Source organism: Camponotus floridanus, unplaced genomic scaffold (assembly GCF_003227725.1).
Source record: "Camponotus floridanus strain SB8 unplaced genomic scaffold, Cflo_v7.5 scaffold12, whole genome shotgun sequence".
Lineage (NCBI taxonomy): Eukaryota > Metazoa > Arthropoda > Insecta > Hymenoptera > Formicidae > Camponotus > Camponotus floridanus.
Genome location: NW_020229237.1, coordinates 2845783 through 2869056, shown reverse-complemented (window position 1 = coordinate 2869056; position 23274 = coordinate 2845783). Strand labels below are relative to the sequence as shown.

The 23274-nt window shown below is 37.4% G+C and overlaps 1 protein-coding gene across 5 annotated transcripts in view; it reads right to left on the bottom strand.

Annotated features, from left to right (window-relative positions):
• Positions 1-267: 267 nt before the first annotated feature.
• Positions 268-23274, bottom strand: part of LOC105259080 (telomerase-binding protein EST1A) — a 93441-nt gene continuing 70434 nt past the window's right edge. For 3 of the 5 annotated variants that reach the window (XM_011270810.2, XM_011270813.2, XM_011270812.2), the window contains 4 exons: positions 7621-7783; positions 2349-2569; positions 1476-1557; positions 268-1105 (listed from right to left, as the gene is read on the bottom strand). In XM_011270810.2, coding sequence (XP_011269112.1) covers positions 966-1105; positions 1476-1557; positions 2349-2569; positions 7621-7783 — 606 coding nt within the window. In that variant the 3' untranslated portion in view covers positions 268-965. The remainder of the gene's footprint in view (positions 1106-1475; positions 1558-2348; positions 2570-7620; positions 7784-23274) is intronic. The other 2 variants (XM_011270814.2, XM_011270811.3) reach the window with 1 other exon arrangement.

Genomic DNA, 23274 nt, shown 5'->3' with positions numbered 1-23274 from the left:
TAATGACTTTTGCGTTGAAATAATGAAGGGGAGAATTCCTCTGTGGAAAATGTCACGCAAGATAATAAAAGACGCGTCGTCTCGATCGTCTCGAATCGTGCACACACATATATGATATAAAAATTTTAATAGCATCTCGATGAACAAAGAAAATATCGGCGAACAAAATTATACAAAATTATTATAGAGCCGCCAATAGGCGATAGAATAAAAAAAAACAATCTATAAAATCAGTGACAAGAACCTTAAGACAATCTTTTCTATATCCTTTCTCTGGAGACTTTTTTTTTTTTTAGAAATGTCCACATTCAGTGTCGATTATCTTTCGTTGTTACTGTCTGTACTCGCCATGACCGTATATTCAATGCATTCTTTCGGACCACCCGTTACACTAGTCATCCTCGTATGAAAAGGCTCTCTTTAGGATTTTTACGTCTGCACGTTCGAGATACATGGAACAATTAGAGAATAGGAAATGTCACGCTTGAGAGGAGCCTCCGAATGGCTCGCGCGTTTCCGGCAAGCGAAACGACAAGCCTTTTCTTTTTCCCATCAATATAATACCGTATTTCATTCAATGCAATTTTACGCGACCGCGCGCTTTTTTTTTCTCCTCCATAGATTTTGCTCTTATTCGCGCCGCACTTTGTGGTTTTCTCTTCATGATGGGATAAAAAAATTTTAAGAAAAAGAGTATCATTGGGAATCTGAATATCCTGTTTGGGAACGAACTTACGCGATGACAACGTCGTGCACGCATAGTTGACAGTCGATCGTACTCGAAGCAGATTCGCGAATATCGCAATGAATTGCTCGTCGATAATGACGAGTGTCCTTCCTCTTCTTCTTTTTCTCCTACTTTTCTTTACACTTCTCGTTGCATTTGGTCGAGCTCGCGCGATAGGAACACGGAAGATTTCTCGTCAAGTGAGGATTGGAATTGGTCGCGATCACGTCATGCCGTCTCAGCCTAATACAGCCCATTGCATAAAATCGGGCACTTCTCTCACAGGTACGTCCCTGGCCAGAGCCTTCACCCTCAGGTTCCGGTCTTCCGTGAGCAGGACCACCTCCCGTCTCAAACGTCGCGGTTGCCCTTCCTCTGCTGGGACAAAAGACGGGATTCCCCGAAATTTTTTTTATTGAATTCACGCGATCTTCTCGAAGCCCTCCCGCTATTAATGCACATTTATTCTCTTTTCCCGGTATTCTTTGATAAATTTAAACCAACTTGAAATATTGCCTCTAAATCGACTTTGATAAATTTAAAAAGAGGATTAGCTTCTTTGACAAATCTAGAGTCAACTATACTGCTGAAAAAAGTATAGCTATCTTCTTTTCTTGGGAAGATTAAAATAAAATTATAAACGATCGTCCCGCAATATCTGACGTAATAAATTACCAGGTAAACGAGCAGGACAATAAAATGAAGAAAAATATTTCTAAGTCGAAGCTCTAGATAAAAAGACTCCTACCTGTGTTTGCTTGATCCTTGTTGCTCCTGCAGAGGTTGAGGCACGTAGTTAATATTCTGTCATCGTTGCGTGTCAGTTCATCCTGAAATAAGATGATCGAATAAGAATATATCGATAAACTTGCTATATAATTACGTTCGCAATTTCAGTCGAGCTCCCGAATTCGTCACAGAGATTGTCGTTAAAATTGAGTCTTCAGACTGAGACATTACGTTGGCACAAAGATAAGCAGGTACGAAGCCGCGATGTTGCGGAAAATGATCCGCACGTACACCCGCGTGGGTGTTCTCGGATACTCGGCTCGTTATCATAACATTCGCGCTTCAATGAACACCGTGCTTCAACTCTCTTCGCTGCCATTGATCTTCGGAACGACTACTTCTGTTGTATAATACCGTGTAGCTGTTAGAATCCTATCGACTGAATGTCAAAATCATTTCGCTTTATCGTGTCGCCTGTCATTACAAACTACAGGCGTTCAGATACAAAGTCGCGATGAACATATAACAACCCCTTCATAATTTACATACTCAAATCAGTTGTCGAAAAGTGTTTTGTAATCGCCAATGATATTCAAAATCATATTATCTGCTCACCAGAACATAAAATAGATTGATATGACAGATGGAGATACATGATGGGATTGGAGAGTAATGTGTGGCGATAGCTTTGAAAAATTTTCTAAAGTTGTTAGACAAAGAGAAAGATAAAAAAGGAGTAGACAAGGACATTGCTCATCGCGAATCCTACTCCGGTCAATGATCGATGCAAATTTGCCTTCTAAATACCCCGAGAACATCGAATACAGTTACTCAAGAGGCCAATGTAAGCGTATCGAATCGCTAACGTTCTCGTTCTTCGTTTCTCACTTACCTTGTCGACATCCTCCTCCGCTGTAAAGGTGCTGGATGGGAGAACGGTGCCTCTTGTGGTTACGCACCGGATCGCCGGATTTCGGCTCCTCGCGAAGGCCAGTGCCGCCTTGGCACTCTCGGCAACTCGCGCCACATGCTCGGGATTTAGAGTCGCCCTCGATGCTGGAGGACAATCTCTCGCATCGGCGCCCCGTGTCAGACCGTCGAGTTCGTTTAGCACTGCAACAAAAGATTTCATTTCCGCTCGTTAAACACGCGCGACTAAAAATTCGCTGTGCGCGCGGGAGGGAGTAACAAAATTAATTCGTCATTGAATTATTTCGCATATAGCGTGAATTCTTGAGAAATTAATGTTTGTAGAGAAGAAACAAATAAAAGGAGAATTTTGTCGAAAGATATTAATCTATTACATTATAAAATACTTGTGTTTATTATGATTTGTGTAATAATATATTAATACATTTTATCCGATTTTATATCATTTTCATGTATATATATTGTTTTTCGAAATTTATTGTATTTATAATTTTTAATTTTATTAAACACAAAAAAATAAAAACATTATAAAAACATTATAAAAAACTGATAAAATTTACGATAAAAATAAAATTTACAAGTATGAATACGTCGCGATCTTCTCGTTACTTTGTTCATGAAATTTGGTATTTCAATGATTGAGAAAAAAAAATCATGTACTTTCTTCAAGTTTCTATATAATTACACTGACATAATAATTCCTCATTTAGGATTAATTTTTTATCTTCATAAATACGGATTCCTTATCGAAAGCGTTGAAAGAAACTGTCTCTATAACTCAATGTCGCCTCCAAGTACGTGATTTCTCGACGGGATTGAGCTCATTTTCGTGACCAAGACTGAAGCAAATAAGATGGCAAGATGTCGTTAAAGCAAAGAATCATCAGCTAAGTTCAAAAGCTCCTCTCTCTCAATTTCATCAGACATCGATATCGCCCACGTACCGATCGTAACCGGGATGCACCACCGTTGCCGCCGTCGTCATCGTCGAACCAATCGCGGACGTTTCAAGCACATACATGCATTCATGAGCCGTGAGAACCTAACTGTGAACGCTCACCGTTGCTGGCCGGGTCGGAGAGCCAGACGGACCGACTGGCCGACGAGGTCAAAGGGCAGCGAGCCGGCCGATTTTGCATGAAGGCACACTTTCGTTTTTCGGTCCCGCACGAACGGCAAAAAGGAAAGGGAGAAATGTGCCGAGTGAAAAGATAACAGAACAAAGATACTTCTTTTCCTACGATATAATAGTAATTTTTTTTACTTTCATTATAAAGCTAGTAACAACCGCTTTACTTCAAACAGACTGTTTTTTTATTTTTCATCATGGATAATCACAAAAGATGATCATGTTTAGTATTATTGAGTAGACTTAATTTTTGAAATATTGAAATATTTTTCAAAATTTCTGAAAATGTTCATTTATTAAAATCGTTAACTAAGTATCAGTACACAATTAAATTGTTATTACATTATTACATTAAATTGGTTAATAATTTAAACGTCAAAACGCAAGATTAGAGAAACTTCTTTTTATTTTTAATATTTAATTTATCATATTAAAAGATATTAAATTTATAATTTAAAAAACTTTATTTTTCTTACACGATTTGATATAATAGATATAAGTGTAATTTGATGTGATAGAAATGGAAAATGTAAAGCTTTAAATTGAAAAAAAAAACGATAAGATAAATTCAGAATTCGATCTTAAGACTCTTTATTTACCATATCATCTCTTGAATCCTTTATCTCCTCTGTACGAAGTTTTTTCAACGAGGAAGATTGTGAATGCGAGGGGGAGTTTTTTCGACTCCATTCGGCCACAGATTGCCGCATGGGTGCAGGGGGAAGCAATCTACGGAAAATGCAAATAGGAGATTCAGCAAACTTTCCCCGACTCAATAAATTAACCGGCTGCCAGCCTTATCCTCCTTCCAGACCCCACGAGCAAACGAACAAGGGTGGCGAATGAAGTTTACGAAACAGAGGGACGGAAATAGAAAGAATAGCTGCGAAGCGACAGGATGCAGGAAACAGTATTATTTATCGCTTAGACTTGCAGACATCGTTTATCATCGCGCGATAAATAATCACATATTCCTTTGCTGAGAGACGTATACAATAATAATTAAAACTTGTAAACGATATAGAAATATTGTACTAAAATTTCGCCACGACATAACATTGTAGAAATCTTAATTCTTTACTTGATATATTTTTTATATCTTAATCTTGCCATCTTATTCTTCAAATTTTTCATATTTTATCTTACAATTTTCTTGATGCTTAAAACGAGATTTTTTGTAAAATCAAACAGTCAGAAAACTTAACGAATACGATGAACCATGACTAATCGATGATGGCGATAATGCTTAATTTTGCCATCGTAATCCTCGAGGCGAAATATTTGTCCTTGCCCTATCGCAACGGCCATGACCTCGCCTAACAAACGTTTCGGCATTCGAAGCTCTTCCGCCAGGAATATCGATAATCCATGACAAAATAGAACAGGCAACAGTGACGTAAGCTTCCGCAAAATACCGCCTGGCTCATTATTGGCATCGTGAATCAATTTTGCTGAATCGACGATTGGATCAACGCTAATTGGCGATAGCGATGATGATTGATGAGCCTTTCGATTTCTAACGGCCTTGAATCTTGACACCAGCCTTGTCTTCATCAAAAAGCAAGCGTGCAACTTTCACGATCTTTTCAAAAAGTTTTCAGTATTTAAAAATAATCGCTTTTTACGTTACAACTAATACGTGCTACTTTTAATTTGAAAGATATAATCGTTGCAATTTCGATAAAAATTATTTCTATGATATATCGTTCAAAAATTGCATAGCGCGAATTCACGGCCCCAAGATAACGATTCACGATACACGAAATAAACACATCACAAGAGATTAGACACTCGAGCAAGTAAGATGTGACGCGCGAGGCAATAAATGCTCCGAATGTCTATCCTAATATAGCCGTACTTCAGACGTATCTACTATAAAATACCGTGAAAATGTCAGCCGTACCGTGGAAGATTGTAAATTTATCGTCGATTGCGTTTCGTTGAGTAGCGAGTGCCTATAAACTGCGACTATTAGAAAAGAGAGAAACAACCGGTCGTACCTATGCGTCATCGTAGTCATCATCATCATAGACCGATTGACAGAAACGACCGTCCTATCTTCGTGTCCGTAAAAGACACTCCGGTTGAAAATGACTGATGTGACGCGCGATTTGTTCCATCGCTATGATTATCATCGTTGCGTTCAATAAATTAATCAATCCGCTGAGAACTTAATTCCCTTACGAGAAAGAAATCTTTCTTTATCTTCAAGAACGATTATTTTCTTCGAGGGGATGCAATTTCAAGAAATTATCATCCTAAGCAACATATAATAAACTGAATTTTTTAGTTAAAGTTTTAATACACGAAGCTCATTAATTTATTAAACTTATTTCTACTGATTGATTTAGAATTGCCGTACACGCCTCTCGACAAGCATTTGATCGAGCTAATACGCGTTTTGTTATTCCTCGTGATACGGTAGTATGATTACCGCTATCTGGATTCCAACGTCGTATATAATGCTCTTCGAAGCGAATAATAATTAACGGGTTCTAATAATGTAATAAGTGTCACAAGACTTAACCAGAAAAACACGTGTATCGAAAGTTCTGCGTTATAAATTTTTGTATTAGAATTATATTAGATCTTTTTCTTCCGTAAAATAAGACAGAGACTACTATTGTTAATTATAATCTTACTTTCAACATTAAATACTTTGACAAATGACATCGCAAATAAAATTCTATTAAAATTTCAAAAATTGATAATTGCATCCAGCAAAGTGTATAATTTTGTCGCAAATGGAAAAATTGGTGCAAATATATTTATGTCTCTCATATATAAAGGCATCGCAGCTGTTATCTTTACATAGCGGAACGCAATATGTATGCGTTACGAAGTGCTCCGGATTTAACGGCTTTGAATAACCGATGAATTGATTCGGGCCGAATCTCGACGTGGGACCGTTAATAAAGAAGACGCAATCTTACAATACGCGATCGGCGACGCTCGAGAGAAATTGCTCAACGCTAATTGGAGCGGTGGAATCGACGACTTTGCATTCCTCAGCGTCATCATCCTCCATCGTCGAGGAGCTGACGCAAGCGCCGTTAATGGCCGTATCGGTCGGAGTTCGATTCGTGGTGCAAACGCGGTTCATGCCGGACAACGACGACAAACGGCAGGGATAAATGGGACAATCCATTCTCACGAGATGGAGGGAGCAGGAAAGTTCCGCGACAGGTGACGCGTAATGACGATGACCTAATGAACTATCCCCCGCTAGAAATCGGCGACTTCGATGACGATGAACGTCATCGTGGACGAGGTGAGTCGGGTATGTTTGCGTAGCGACGATTACTTTGACCCGAGGTGTGACCTTCGAGTTGTCGTTTCTCTTTGGTGACAATCTCTATCCGAATACAACTTTGATAAAATGTGCCCCCCCCGTCACCGCGTACAGTTTGTCAAACATTACGTGGATATCTGCATATATAAAGCTGATTAAAATGGTTCAATAACCGATTTATTAAGCGATATGATGATACGAAAAAAATATAGACAATCTAAGATAATCTACATCCAACGATTATGAAAGAATCTGTCCTCTTCCTTCGTCTGTAGAGATGCTGTAAATTTGCAAATTTGCTCGAAAGATGGAATTATGAGAAAGGATGTTCATTTCTTTTTTTTTAATGATTAGAGAGATGCCGACGATCACGATTATACATACATGTATTTTCGAGAACGAGCATCGTTGTTTCATAACGACTATGTCTTCAATCTGCAAGATTTTTACAAAGATTTTACGAGACGAACGGAACATTGGCGCGACGACATAGAGCCAAGTTTACGATATTCGACGGGTCGATTCTCCTTCATTTCTCTTCGATTTAAAGACGAGTCGGCTTCTAGACAAACACGATCTCTCTCGTTATTTATCGACGATTATTTCGCGCGCGCAGTCTTTCCTCACGAGAAAAAGGGAGAAGGATATTACACTGAATCATGTTATACCCATCTCTCTTGTTCAAGATAATTGACGACCTTCGGATAAAAAAATGATCGGAGAAGACGGGGGTCAAACGACGCGTGTGTCGACCTCTTGTTTCTTTCTCCCTTCTCGTTATTGATGATAGATTAAATTTTTGTTTTCACTTACCGACAAGTGGCACCATGAGAGTGTAGATCGGTTGCGCGCCGGAAGTGGCCCTCGCGATGATCTGCAGCTGCGGTAAGTAGTCGATGAAGCAGTTTGTGTCTGGCACTAATTGTCTCGGTCTCACCTCGATCTCCACCGACACCGAGGATTTTTGCAGAATGGCCTAAACATTATAAATATATATACATAAACAATATGTATTGGAAACATTAATAAATTTCATAATTTTAAAGCTCTTTTTTATGAAAGCCGAAAATATATGAAACATATTGATATAGATAAAAAAAATACAAATTATTAATAATAAGACTAATATTTAATAATGTTAAAAAATATACATTTAAAATAGCTCATGTGAATTAGCAATATTATATTTAAGGAGTATCAAATATTGTAAAAAAATTCTCTGAAATTCCTTAATTTTTCAGATAAAGAGAATTTTTTAAACACTTTTTGGATCAGATATTTTAAATAAATTTTTTGATTGTGTATGTTTTCTAATGCTTCTCAAACACTTCTCACTTGTACAACACATTTTCACTTTTAACACTAAAAATGACAATAAAGAATATGTATTTCATATTCGATATTTTATTAAGATATTGAATAGGCAAATATAGATATAGATAAAAAAACAGATATATATTTATAACATATTTTAAACGTATATAATTTACAATTTAGCCAATTAATTATCAAATTGTTTTTGATATAAAAACAAAATTATCAAAACAAGAATTTTTTTTTAATTTCTTGTGCATCTAGAAAATTACAAGAAAATTCCCGAGAATTTTAAGTTCTCATATTTTCTTCAAAGACATTCTATATGTAGAATAGACATTCTATATGTAGAATAGACATTCTATATGAATAATGATTAACAATTAAAACAGATGCAATATCTGAATTTCTTTCTCAATCACAAATTTTATCTCCTGTCTATTCTGTAATTAAATTTTACATATACATGTGCTTTTACTAAATTGTATATCTTTATATTTATATATAATATATATTTAATTATATATACTTTTATTAATTTTTAAATTAACGGCCGAACAAAATAGTTAAATCATGGTCTCGATTTGCATCTGTCTTCGTTTGATTTTCTTTTTCGTCGGAAAGACGCGTCGAATTTTATGTGGGCATTATATGCGCGCGTCGCAGGTATCTTACACAAAAAGAGAAAAAGAGACATATATGCGTGCGGTGCACAGGATGCAGCGGAAGACGCATTATCTTCCAATTGAATCCCACGTATGCGGACGGCGCTTTGCAGTGGCGCGCATCGAACAATGTCGACTCGGCAACATAACGCGAATACCAAGTAACCATTGTCGTAACATAAGTTACGAACTGTAATAAGGACTCTATCTAATATTGTTTTCTGGCAGAATGATCGGTACCATTTACTTCAAACACGAAGTTCATATGTATTCCAAGATGCGAGGGTTCCATAATAAAAAGCGGTAATAAAAAGCTAATTTTTGGATGTTCAAGCCGTTAACCGGCCTCGCGGACATATATCTTCTTTATTAGAATGGTAAAGTATTCAGTACCTCTTATCTGAGTTCATTAACATATTCTCCGAGTGATGTGATTTAAGGTGTTTACGCTCTCTACGATTTTGAAATAGAATAATGTATGCAAAAAAAGTAGCTACTGAATACATTATAGTCGTAAATCTTCTTACTTTCTGCTCTTTTTCTGATATTCTTCATACGATCACTATCTGATCAGTAAATTGCTGGTTAAACAAGTATTACATGCAATTAGACATAACTTAAAATATGAAAAAGTAATATAAATTTCTAAAGAGACCAACAAATTTGTAATATTAAATTATTTTAATTACCTTCAATCTATCTTATCATTAATAGCTTAATAAATCGAAATACGTCCAAAAATTAAAAAAAAAATTAAATTTTATGTATGTATAAGAGTATCCTCCTAAAATAAATATCTCTATCTCTATAAATATAAATATCTCTAAAATTATATATACATAAAAATATATCTAATAAAAATATATATAAAATAATTTTCAAATAAATTAAGACGAATTCTTTCTTGATCGCACATATTTTCTCGAGATTTTGAAAGACTTATAAGATAAAAATCTGCATTGAGCGGCGCGAATATATACGCGCAACGGTATCTCGAGGGAATTATTCCAATTCGAGAGTCTCCAGGATGTGTCTCGTACTAATGCCCGTGCGATGGCACGTCGCACGAGTCGGCGAAAAGCATGCGAGGAATCCGAAGACGAGCCTAATTGCTCGTGGGAGTGCACGAGTGGAATGCAAAACTAGGAGATCGCGCACACGTGACACCGTCTCGAGCAAAAGCCACGTCAAACCGCACCACGCCGGTGTGCAAATGTCATACACGTGTCGACGAGACTTCTCGACCTCTATTCTCGTCCCTCCGACATATTACTCGCAATTCGCATTCTGCAAAGGGGTAATAAATAGCCGACAGACCACCCGTCCGTTTTTCGACAAAACTTGACGCGAGTACAGATTTGAAATTAAATCAAATATAATCGTTTTCGAAACGAATTCTTGGATGAATGATCGATATGAGGTTGACGTTACAATGTAGTTTCTCTTGTTTCATATAGAATTTATCGTATAATCCTTTGCTTCTTTAATTCCAAGCGTTTCTCTTCAATTTAATTTCGTAATAAAAAAATCAGGCCTTAGAAATTTTTAAAAATTCCAAGCAAATCCATGACGTCGGAAACAATTAACGATATATTTATTTTTTGACTAATCAAAAAATTACTATTTGAATAAGATTAAACAATCGTATTGATTTCCATTTGATTAGAAAGATTCTCTAATGTCTTGCTGCGAGGCATCTTTCGCTGCGACTCGTCCGTAAATGAATGGGAACATCTACTCGGAAATATTCAAGTAGGCACATGATCATAAAGGTGTGCTCGAAAATGTCCATTCTACCTCTATAATGAGTGTTAAAATTTAACTTCCGCGAACGATATTTCATGAAAAGAGCGAGATTAATGTGCGCGACATTAATGCAACCTTTATTAAATTGCATTCGACTGACAGCCGATTGAACGGAACATGCAACTCGTTAATTGAGATACAACAGATATATTATTCGTTCCGCGATATCTTTCACGAGCTGCCATAATTTACAGGTCCTGTCTCGTGTTGCATCATCGCCAAATCAACGGTATTCACCCGCGAGTATATTCTTCTCGAATTCAACGCCTCTCTGCCCTCTTTCTTCCTCTCTTTCACTCTCGCAGCGAGCCTCATTATGGCGCGCCGTGCGTCTGACAGCCGCATAAAAAGTCCAGGAATTTACCCCCATTTAAAGTATTCGTGAATTCTTAAACGATGTGGCGTGTACCGTTGCGCACTCCCGTAACCGTCTCTCTCTCTCTCTCTCTCTCTTTCTCTCTCCGTCTCCTTCACGGTTCTTGTCACTTCTTTTCCTCTCTGCGATCCCAAGCTCGTTCCTCACGCCTCGCACCTCGAGCTCGGCCCGTTCGTGAGAACCCTCGTTGAATCACGCATCGCGGCCCCTACGCCCGCGCGCATATTAAGCGCACACGGGGCCTTCGCACGGTCGAGCGGGCCCGCGCCCCGTATAACAACGTTGTAAATGCGCAACACTCGCGGAAATGTACCTGGTAACCATCGGGAGACAGGTTTCGTGATTCGCAGATCGTCCGTCCGGCGAGAGCGAGGAACGTGCGCGCTCGAACGCGGAGTAACGCTCTTCTCTAAGAAAGAAAGAACGGAAATCGACTCCGATTTTTTCCTCTCAAATTGTCCACTGCATGGACCATCGATTATAATCTTCGCGGTTATAATTCTCTCGTTCAACAATTCATAATTTTTCTCTGACACAAAACATGGATGAGAGAGATATCATAATTTTTTATTTAAATTTATAATCAGATTGTAAAGTTTTGCAAATCGATATTGTATTATAATACATTATAATATATTGTATTTAACGTGTCATGTTGTCAGATCATTACGAATAATACGAATTAATTCTATGCAAAATCCTTGCGAGTAGCTGAGATTTAGGAAGTAGGTTACAATCAAAAGTCATCCATTTCTGTTCTGATATTAAATGAAATAAAGACAAAAGTGCAAAAGGATGTCGGATCAGAATAAAACCTAAAAGTTACACGTTTTATAGTCGATGAATAATAAATATATCATCGATCGGATATATTCGTTCGGATAGATATTATATTAACGTTCACAATTCTAATATAGCATCATACAATACAAATTTATGGTACCTGACAAAGAGTCGGAATAGAATCAAATTTAGTGCAGGAAATAAAATCGAGTTTGTTATAAGATTAGAAATGCTATAAATAAGAGAAAGATATCGAAAGAATCCGTTATCATGAATAAATGCATCATGACACACGACAAGATAATGTGAGCAGATAATAACAAACTATTTACGACTATTATAACGACAAGCTGGTAATATATGATAATTGTTAAGTGTAAACTGGTTATGGTAATAATAATGTAGCATTTAATTCGCGCGTGCGTAGGAGAAACAACAGCGGTAAGAAATCTGTCAACGATTAAAGAGTTAATTTTAGATAATAATAATAATAAAAGCGCGGGAGGAGCGAGTGTAACAGAAAAATTATCTAGAAAAGCACAGAAATCGATGTTTCCCGATAAGTTACGCAAATTGCTTCACGTTGATAAACGAAGTCGTATCATTACGAGTCGTATCATCGTACGCCCATTGGCAATGTACACGTTCCCATAAATCAGGCGAATATCCAGCCTTGCCGGGGCCGCCAACGATCGGCGTGTATCTGTTGCGCTATAATCGTTACATCTGTTACATCGTAATCGTTATCGTTCCAATTATCCGCGGACTTAACTGGTCGAGAGAGACAGAGAAAGAGAGAAGCAGCGATTGAAGGAAAGAACACATTGAGTCGCAGATGCGGATGTACATTCTCGATCAGCATAATTCTCATGTTATCATGGATTAGAAAGAGAGAGAGAGAACGAATGCACAGTCGCGAAATCATATATGACAAAATTATCTATTCTCATATTCCTTTTCTTAAACATTTTTTTTTAACAATCTAAATAATTTGTTTTCCTTTTTTTATTATATCTTGCAACTTTTTGATTGATGCTTTTGTCTAATAGAAAGCTTTTTCTAAATTATAATTTAAACAAAGTCGACTTTTGATCATTTTTAGAAATGGTAATTTATGGGAAAATTACAATTTCTTTAAATTGACTGATCAGATCATAGTTTATTTATTTTTCAACAAAAAAATTATAATCGGATCTCAGTGGTTACTGAGAAGAAGACATAAGGTTTTGACAAACATAATTTTGTAAAAGAATTTCAGAAATTTTGACACCATTCTATATGTTCAACATTTTTTTTAACACTTATAAACATCCAAAAATCATTTTGTATAGCTCAAAATGTTCAGAAAATTATCTACTTTTTCTTAATTAAAAAAATCTTTAAAAAATATAATTTACGAATATCATTTAACACACATCCACCAATATGTACAATTTTGCGAACACATCCCGGACTCTTCTTCGAGAATGAATCGCTATCGATAACGCGTGTTTCGAATCTGCATATGTCTCTCCCTTTCTTTCCCTTTCTCCTTTTCCCCTTTTCTCTTTCTCTTTCTAATTCACTCTCCCTCTCGGAGAATGGCGAATAGCTTGCCTTCCCTGATCCCGATAATTAAACGTTTCGCGCGACTTCTTCCGTACACTTTGCAATAAACGCTGATTCATTACGCGGAGTTTCATTTGCATGCATATAGAATGCTCGTTATGCATATATACCATGGTAATCGCCGTGAAATATGTCCGACGATAATGAGTCGAGTTTTCCGGAGTCCGTGAAAATCGCTCGCGCCCACGCAAATCGCAATTAGTGCGCGCAAAATCTCGCTGAAGATGAAGCAGAGGACAAAAAGAAAAGAAAGAGAGAAGGAAAGATCGAAAATATAAAAAAAAAAGAAGAGATTGAAGCCGATCGAAAGTGAAGGTTGCGAAAACGAAGGGATCGCGCGACGAGAAGAAGGCGGAAAAAGGGTGTTCGTAATTTTATTCTGATTTTATTGGCCGCATCATCCCGGGTGGAATTAGCGAGTGCCGAGTTACACGAGCGATATATTACGAGGAACCGCATGCATAAGTGCAACAAATGATTGCGGCTGCGATGCGACCGACCTTAACCCGTAATGGCGCCCGCGTTGCTATAAAGTCCCACGTTCGCGACAAAAGTCGGTTACTTCTTTGGCTTTTGTTGGATTCCCGGGGCCTATTACGAGGACAAATGGCAGGCGACATCGAGTGAGACATGGAGGGATTTTCGCAAATTAATGTAATCGTTGAAATTTGCCACCTGACGACGATTATACGTATACGATGAATTCGTCGACTTTAAAAGATTGTTGTTAGTTTATAAATAAAGGGCTCAGAGGAGTAATGGATCAAGTCCATAATTTGTAAGATCCACTTTAGATACGACTTTATATTCGAGGATTAAGTTCAGGGCCGCTTATGAAGTGGTATCTAAAGTGGATCTTACAAATTACTGATTTACTCTTCAATTTTTTGTGCGCTTTGAACCTTTCAAATGCAGCCCCGGCACTTTCTCAAACTGTTCCTCGCCTTCATTTTATCCTACAGGAGAGAACAATATGACTCGAAATTAGTTTTTCGTTTCACTTCCTTTTGCATATTATATTGAGACAATGGGTGGGATACCGAGAAAGAAAATATTAAAAGTTGTCTGATGAGAAAAGAGATTCATTTCGAACCGAGAGCTTCGGTAATGAAAGGTTCATTGAAGTAATATATTCGCGACGAGCGAGCTGCACCGCAGACCTTCAACCGTGAATCTGTGCTTCCTTTGCAACTAGATCCTCGGCTTTAACTGCACCGAGAGTATCTCGTTGCAACGACGCAAACATTGACATTGTCACGAGCTATGAATCTTTTTTTTTCCTTCTTCTTTTTCTCCTATCTTCGTCGGTGAAGAAAGAAAAGCGAGGAAATAGAGAAGGAAAGAGAGAGAGAGAGACTCATCGTGCAGTGAAAAAGGAGAAGCAGAAAAGGAGAAGGAGAAGAGAATCTGTTTGCACTGTCGATGACTCGACTAACAGAAGTGGTACTTGCTTTTCGATTTTCGAAGGCATGTCGTCGAGCGCATTCCTGAGATATTTCTTGTCGCGTCGTCGACGGAAAAGGTAAATTGAAAACTGAGGGAAAATGCTGCGAGGCATCGAAGGTGCATGCACTCGATACACGAACGAGCCGAGACGAGAAACGTCAACCTTTCCCGACGCGAATCCGACGAATCGAAAAGAAACTCTCGTCTCTGAAGCGATGGGATGGTAAAGTAAATTGTCGCCTATGTTATACGAGTGGAAACGATGTCGCAGATGCCAAACGGCCCGAAAGCTGTCGACGAGATGCGGAAAATGTGAGGCGAAAAAATCGAGAAAAAAATATCGTGAAGAAAGAGAGAAAGAGAGAGAGATAAGAATGTCAGAACCAGAACTTACACTTGTGCGACGAAATGCAAGTACATATGATGGAATATACACGCTTTCACGTATATACGAAAATCTCATATTTCCAGCTTCTTACACTTTAATCCCTTCAAAAATATCGATAGATATGTTTATATTAACTTTTAGCATACGAAATATATTCACAAATAATTAACCTTAACTATTACACAATAGCTAAATATGTTCACAAATAATTAACTTTAACTATTACACAATAGCTAAATATTTTCACAAGTAATTAACCTTTACTATTACACAATAGCTACATATGTGTACATACTTTTTCCATTTTATTTAATAATTATAAACATATTTTGAAAAAAAATATAATTGAAAAAGAAACTAAAATAATGATTTCAGATAATATAAATCCTTGAAGCAATTAAAGGGCGAACTGTCTACTCGTGAAACTTTGCTTGCCTTCTAATTGAAGAGCAATCCACAACAAAATTACGCGCGAATCATACATGTACATTTTACAATACGATAAAATATGGAACTTTCAAAACGAATGCATCGGCATTTACTCGATAAATCGTTTGACTATATTGACCTTTAAAGAGCTCCTGGAACGGGCTCCTGGAGCGAATACTCGAAGCAGCATGATTCATTTCACGGTTAATTAGCGTAGGGCGCAGAGGCGCAGTTTCAGCGATGGCTACGACACTCTAGGGAAGCGGGTGTTCTCTAATATCGCGAAAATTAAAGATCCGTTTTCTCGCGGGGGCGAAGAGCAGCCATTCACCGTACTGGTTCGGCGTCAAGGGACGGTGGGTACAATACAACAATGTCCTTCTCGTCGGAGACAGACCCCTTAGAGTTCGAATCAGGGGTAGGAAATATTATCTCGAGTCTGCGGATGATGCGGCGAGGGTGAAGTCCGACCGCATGGTCGAGACTCCCGTGGGATCGTCGACTCTCGTAATATCTCGACCATAAATGTTTGAATATGACGGCCGGTATATTCGCGCCAGGATAGGCGTCTTTATGCAGCAGATACGAAAAAAGGATGAAAAAAGAGAGGATTTTTTGACGAACAAGAGCCTCTCCGAAATAAGAGAAGAGAATATATAAGCGAATTTTTCTATAGCTTAAATCTTCTCTCGTACAGCTCTTTTTCATTGCTAAATTTTGCCATCGAATAATTTTTAATATTTTTCAGAAGAAAATATTGTAATAAATAATTGGATTTTAAAATTGCAGAAGATAAAATTACGAGATATTTCAAGAAAATTATATTTCACAGTTTATCTTAGTAAGTGAATTTAGCAAAGAAAAGAGATGTACTCGACATTTTTTATAAACAGAGGGAAGAAATTCATTCAAAAATATATTCGCAATAATTACTAAAACTGCAACACTGCGTTAATTAAATCATTATATATATATTATCTTTTTAAAATTGTTATAAATTGTCTGGCCATCAAATTTATATGTTAATATATTAAATGATATATTAGTAAATTCTTAAAACACACGAAGATACGAGTATTACTAATAAATACAAATAAAACGGCCAAACTTGTCACGAATGTGGTTTCAGCGTGGGATTAACGTTCAAACAAATAAAAAAAAAGGCAACACGAAATTTCGCAGACGTCCGAAACGTTTTACGTCCGCTGCGAGATGAAATTCGGTACGTGCGCCCCGTGGAGCAGCGTGCGCGGTGAAATATAAGTTCACCCAGCGGGAAATGTATCCTCGCGAAAGAGGAACACGTGGGAGGACCCCACGTCACGACAGGTGTCTGTCTCATCGCCGTACGTCCGGTGGGATTTATTTCTCTGATAGATATAATTTATTCATACACGTATACATACACGCATACAATACGTATGCGTTGTGTTGCATAAACGCGAAGCGGAACAACCATGCCGCCCTTGCCGGAGAAAGTAACGAGAGCGCCGTAAATCACAATAAAGCGTATCGTTTATTAACGACCTCATTTAACCACGGACGAAATATAACGTTCCGGCCGAAAGCCGTGTCTCGTGCACTTTACATGGCAATCGCGCCGCCATTTATATTCCGACCGTTCCCTGGGTCCTGTTGCCTAAACCATCGGTCGCGGAATCGCGATAAATTATCCATTATGCGGAGAATACGCGAGATATCGATTTGTATAACCTTCTCCTCCCGCGTCCCTCCTTCCCGGCCTCTTTGGACGATGACGTGTTGCGTTTCACCGCAACAAACCCGGTGCGAATCACAATGCGGCCCGATACCCTACGGCTATTAACAACACGGGATACCAACAACAATGAATGAACGTCAAAACGCCCGTGCCATTACCTGCGTTGAGCCCGATACGCCGTTTGTTACCCGTAGTCGTCGGCTAATTAATTGAACAACGATACGAGGTTTCGTTGCGGCTCGCGAGCGCTAACGGAATGCCAATCGGCTTGGATGAGCGAACGTTGTTGGTGAAAGAAAGTATCGTCAATCAACTGTTACTTTCGCATAGCTGTTACTTTTATCGCTAATAGAGAGTACGAACTCGAAGCAAGAATAGACGAAGAATAGCTTAGTCTCGATACATAAAATAAACAATACTAATCAAAATTTTTTTGCTCTATTAGACTTTACTATTTTTCCATTTATTCTCTCTTTCTCTCTCTTTCTTATTATTTTTCAATATATTATTTTTTAGGAAAGATCTCAAAATAATCATTCTAAATTTTTTTAATGAAAATATAAACTTCTAAACAAGTATTTTAGCACAAATAAAACATTTTTAAATATTGATATAAATTTTTCAGAATTTTCTGTACGATTAAAAATATTTCTAGGCTGAACAAATTCATGTTGGTATTAAAAGTTCTGAAAAGATGTTACAGCATTTCTAGGGTTAAAATTCGGAACCTCTCTCAAGTTTTGATAATCATTAAGTACATTCCTGGAAATAATCAAAAGTTGAATTGTTGTGATCATTTATGTGAAAGCTTTTATTAATTCAACAGCGATTTCGATCCGATGGAGACACGAATTCTTTATCGATGCATTTCGTTTAAATGCTACGAATAAATTTCTAGAGGCGTTTGAGTCGGTTATGATAACCGCTATAGGTATCGCTCGAGGAGAATGGCGTTAATAGAAGATAATTACTCCAGAGTAATTAGCTAGTAGAGAGCTTTCTTCGCTCTTACTAGATGCCTTCTCTCTTCGCCATCTTTGTGTCCGACCCTCTCCTTGTTCTTCCTAACTCTTGCCATCGGTAGCAGACACACGCCCATAAAACGTAATTGCGTTTTGGTTTAATTATACTTTTTATCGACCATTTGTCGCGAAAGGATTCTCGATGTGACGTCGTGCTCGCGTTAGTCGCGTGATTGTCGTGACGAATAAAATATTATCTCTGTAGAAAGAAAGAGAGGAACGTGCAATTATCATCTCGCGGCCACTTACATCATTTATTTTCATTTCATGTAAACTGAAAACGAGTGCGCAAATGCCTTTTTTTCCGTGCAAAATATTTTATACAAAAATCGTAAAAATATATGAATAAAAATTTTTTTATTCGCTCACGCATCGATTTCTAAAGTTACGTCATGTCTGAATCAGTCTGTATTAACCCCAAGGACATTTATATTATCGTAAGCGCATTCTAGAAATACGACGATTATTCTCTCGTAGATAGATAATAATTAATTTCAAACACAAGTGTCCTTCTTATAGAACAATCTCTTTCGGCAAAAATCCTTCGGTATAATATACAAGAACCGATTTCTTTGTGTTAACATTTTATATAAGATGTGATAAAAGCTAGATAAGATACCAGAAATATAAATATAATTGTTGCATAAACAGGATAGCAAAAATTAATTGCTAGAGGAGTAGAATGATATTTTTCATTTTAATTATTATCTACAACAATAATGGAGACACGTTAACCTTGGCTGGACCATTTACTTTCAACGACGGAAATACAATGATTGTAAGCTCAAAAAGAATACAGCAAGTGAACGTAAATCTAAAAATAAATCTCATGAATGCCACAGAAAAAGAAAAAGTATCATCGTCCAAATTTGTCACATGAATGTTAAATTTTAATCTTGCGTGATTTAACACACTTGAGTATGTAAAAAATAGAGGCTTCAAATATTTATATAAAATCACAAACATAATTTTTTAACACACTAATATAATATTATAAAACAATGGTAAAAGATAATCAAAGAAATAAGTACTTGAAAGCCACGGAAATTAAATGTATTCGCGACGGGCAACATTTTCTATGGCCGCGTAATTTTAGCAGTTTGCTAAATGCAAGTAGTCGGGAGAAATTATCTCTTTGGTCGCTATTTTCGCATTCCGAGAGAAAGCATCGGGCTATTAATTTGTACACGAGATGTGCTTTTACGCAGGAACGCAGAAAAACGCGATGATGTGCTCTGCACGAATGAATATATGAAAATTTTGCATACGAGGTTTGACAGTGATCTTAATTACGGTACGTAAATTAGGACCCGTTTAGGTATGCACGCTAATGCACGCTGCCTCAAAGCGTGCAGAAACTGCGCAAACACTCGTCGGATCGCAGGGCGAATAAAAGGAAACCGTCAATGCAGAACCGAGAAGATCCGCCTCTCCCATCCGTTAGGGAGACTTAACGTCGTGAGCGTGAGAGATCGCCCCGTTTATTTTTTCTTTTTGAGGCACGCGAGTTGAAACTTTTCAACCGTCTTCTTCGCGTTCATCACCAGAGGCGAATTTTAGTTGCGCGCAATGCTCGGATCTTTAGAGAGTAATGAAGGACCGCGCAACAAAAAGATGTACACAAGATGCATCGGATCTCTTCACGCTCTCTTTAGATTATTTGACAGTTCGTGCAGCTTTTTTTCATCAAGCAATTTTTTTCAAAAAAATTATTTCATCGACATACCTTCTTACGATTTTTTAATCCCGTAACTCAAAAATGTAATTTAATCGAGCGGTTAAGTCATCGAAAACTTCTTCGTCCACGATAATCTCCAGAGCTGTTTCTTTTTTAACTCTATCTTTTATATAACTGCCAAGTAATCCTCGTCCACAATTCTGTTTTACTGTATTCTTTCGTTATATATTATTAGGAAATTTTTTATCCCCAAAAAAGTATTCTGTGTATTTTATCTTTTTCATTTGCATAATTTTTTTTTTCGAATAATATGCACAGCGATTTAATTACATTCGTTAAATTAACCGAATTAATTTAATCTCATAATTTAATAACTTAACGCTAATTTATTTGAATAATAAAATAATACAATAAGACAGTAAAAAGAGGGAAATGTCTTCCCATCATTCACAATGACATTACGGCAGCCTATAGGGCCCTAGACCTCGGTCGTTCATCCGTGCCAGGAGACGCCACTGCTCATAACTTTATGAATGTTCGCGATCTAATAACAGAAATACGGGGAGGGAGAAAAGAAACGATGAGGTGCGCGCAGGAGAAACGGCAGGATGGAGATTCCAGGATAACCTTCGCATCGAGTATCTAAAAAGAAAAAGTGAGAGAGAAAGAGAGAGAGACAGAGAGAGAATGTTCTCCATATATGAAGCGGATTTAATTGGCGTAATAAACCTTTAAATAGAAGCCTTGCATAGAGGAGCAAATGGCGTGTTAAGAGGTCGTTGGAGCTGTTTTCTACCTCTCGTGGAGCCAGTTTAGATATCCCGAGATCCGCGAATATGTGCACAGAACGAAAGACTCGCAAGGTATTGACGCATAAGAACGCGAGGGATCGTAATAAATTAATAGCACACTTCAGAATGGGGTACGTAAGCGATTATTTCATCAGTTTTGCCTTGAGAGTGCTTCAACGCACGTGCGAAAGTCACGTTCCAGCATAAAGCAAACTTCAGTCAACTAAACGGATATTAAACCGTTATACTAATTTATTTAAAGAAATAAGAAAAAAAAATATATATATATGTATATAAATTTATTTAATAATTTCGTATATATTTAGTAATATTCTTGTGTGTGTGTGTGTGTGTGTGTGTGTGTGTGTGTCGCAATTTTTTATCCTTCTTTCTAATTGCTGCTTCAATTATTTTGAATATTATCTGCGTTAAGTACTTTTCTTTTAGTTAAGTCATTAAATAAATTGAGCCCATCTCTGTCTGAAAGAGAGGAAAAGAGAAGAGGAGGAACAAGTCGTTCCAATATTATAGCAATCCTGCGGTGAAAATTAAGGCGCAGCCTTGAGTAGGATTCAGTACGCGTGTATAGTCAATATACGGTTAAAAAAAAATGTCTCAAGGAAATGAATCATGTTTCTTGCAACATCCTTCGGGTGCGTTACCGTTAGGCCGGCCCTTGCAATCGGCGCGCCTCTCTTTCCGTTCTTTTTCTCATAGATCGCGCCCGGTCATCTCCACGTCGTCCGACCGCAACGAGAGGCGAACCCGTTCGATATTTCAACAGCGGGACACAGGCGTAACGAATGCTTGTTATGTATAGAGCTAACCCATTTCATATCTCAAGCAGCGTGTGTAAAATGCGTATTAATATGTCGTATCTCCCTCCTGCTTTTTTTTTTATCGACAAACGAGTTTTCGCTGAAAAATTGTCCCGATTTTAGTCTTGCAACGTTAAAGGGAGAAATCTATTTATGTTTCAAGAAAAAATGGAGTAACAAATTTCCTCCAAAAAAAAGTCGACGTAATAAATAAAATATCCTATCGCGCTCTCCAGCAGTTCTTGTAAACGTTCGAATCTTTCGAAAGATCGATCAAAGCGTCAAGAATGACTCGTGAAAAAAATACGAATCTCTTTTGTGAGAAATAAAATTTCGGCAAGAGCGAGAGGAGGAGAAAGGGAGAGGATTATTATTAAACATCCTTCATATCGAAAGAATGGTTAAGACGCATTACGATGTTATCCTGAATCCGTGAATCGTACATGGTTCATTGACCAAGCATGACGGACCACCGTCGTGAAAAAGAAATATTATCGAAGACCACGGGCGATGCAAATGAAGAATTAATTGGTTACAATTAGCGATGTACATTCCGGTTCTCTAACGCAATTCGTTCGCGTCGCGATACCATTATCATTAAACGTAACAATTAGACCAATCCGGCGAAGAGCTTTTTATCCATTTCATAAATTGTCTTTTTTTTTTGTATAGAATAGCAGGAAGAGAATATCGTTTTAATCGACGTGACTGACGAGGGGATTTTACAGCTTCTTCGTCAAGAGGATGCAATAAGCGTATGACGAGCAGCGAACGAAATGCGTATTTGATTGTTCGGTCGACAGGCAAAAAAATCCTCGCAAAAAGTTATCCCGTGTAACGTGGCTATTTGCAAAACACGCGACTTTCAAGCCGCACTCTCGACGGCATATGCGAGCGACTAAAATAAAGATTCCATCACGAGATGAAATCTCTCTCAACGAGAATTAATAAAATTCGTCATTTTTATTTTTTTTTAAACTATAGGCAATTAAGGGCAATGTAAAAATTTAAAAAGAATTGGATAAAGACAAAAAAATTTACATACATTATATATTTTTCCTGAATTTTATATCCTTCGAGTTTAAGTAAAAGAATATTGATTATGGAATTTTTTTATGTAAACAATCTACATCCACATGCAGATAATAATATATTACCTCTTCTCAACAATTTTTTGTTCGAAAAGCAGCTAATGTAATTTCTGATGTAACGGATTTACAGTTACGGATTTTAGCGTAACGTTAAGCGATACATTAAAAATTAATTATTTAATTAATTAATTAATATTTCCCGAAAAAAGAAGCGGTTTACATTTCACGAGTCTCGCCCACCGACATAATGGAGATGGAAAACGGTACCTGCCTCTTTATCTCTCTCTCTCGCTGTTGTCTCAAAATAACGTTCGGTCGAAATTACTAGATCCTGACATATGATAAAATTAAAAAATTATCCCTGCTTTATAGACGAGCGACTATAATCCGGTTTGGAGTTTATGATTTAACCGGTTCGCAATATTCAACAGTATGATACACGCGAAATTTCACCGGCCAATTAAGCTGCGTAATTTCTCGCACGAATTAATTTGCGTTAAAGTAATTCAAAGCTTGCGGGATGTATGCAAAC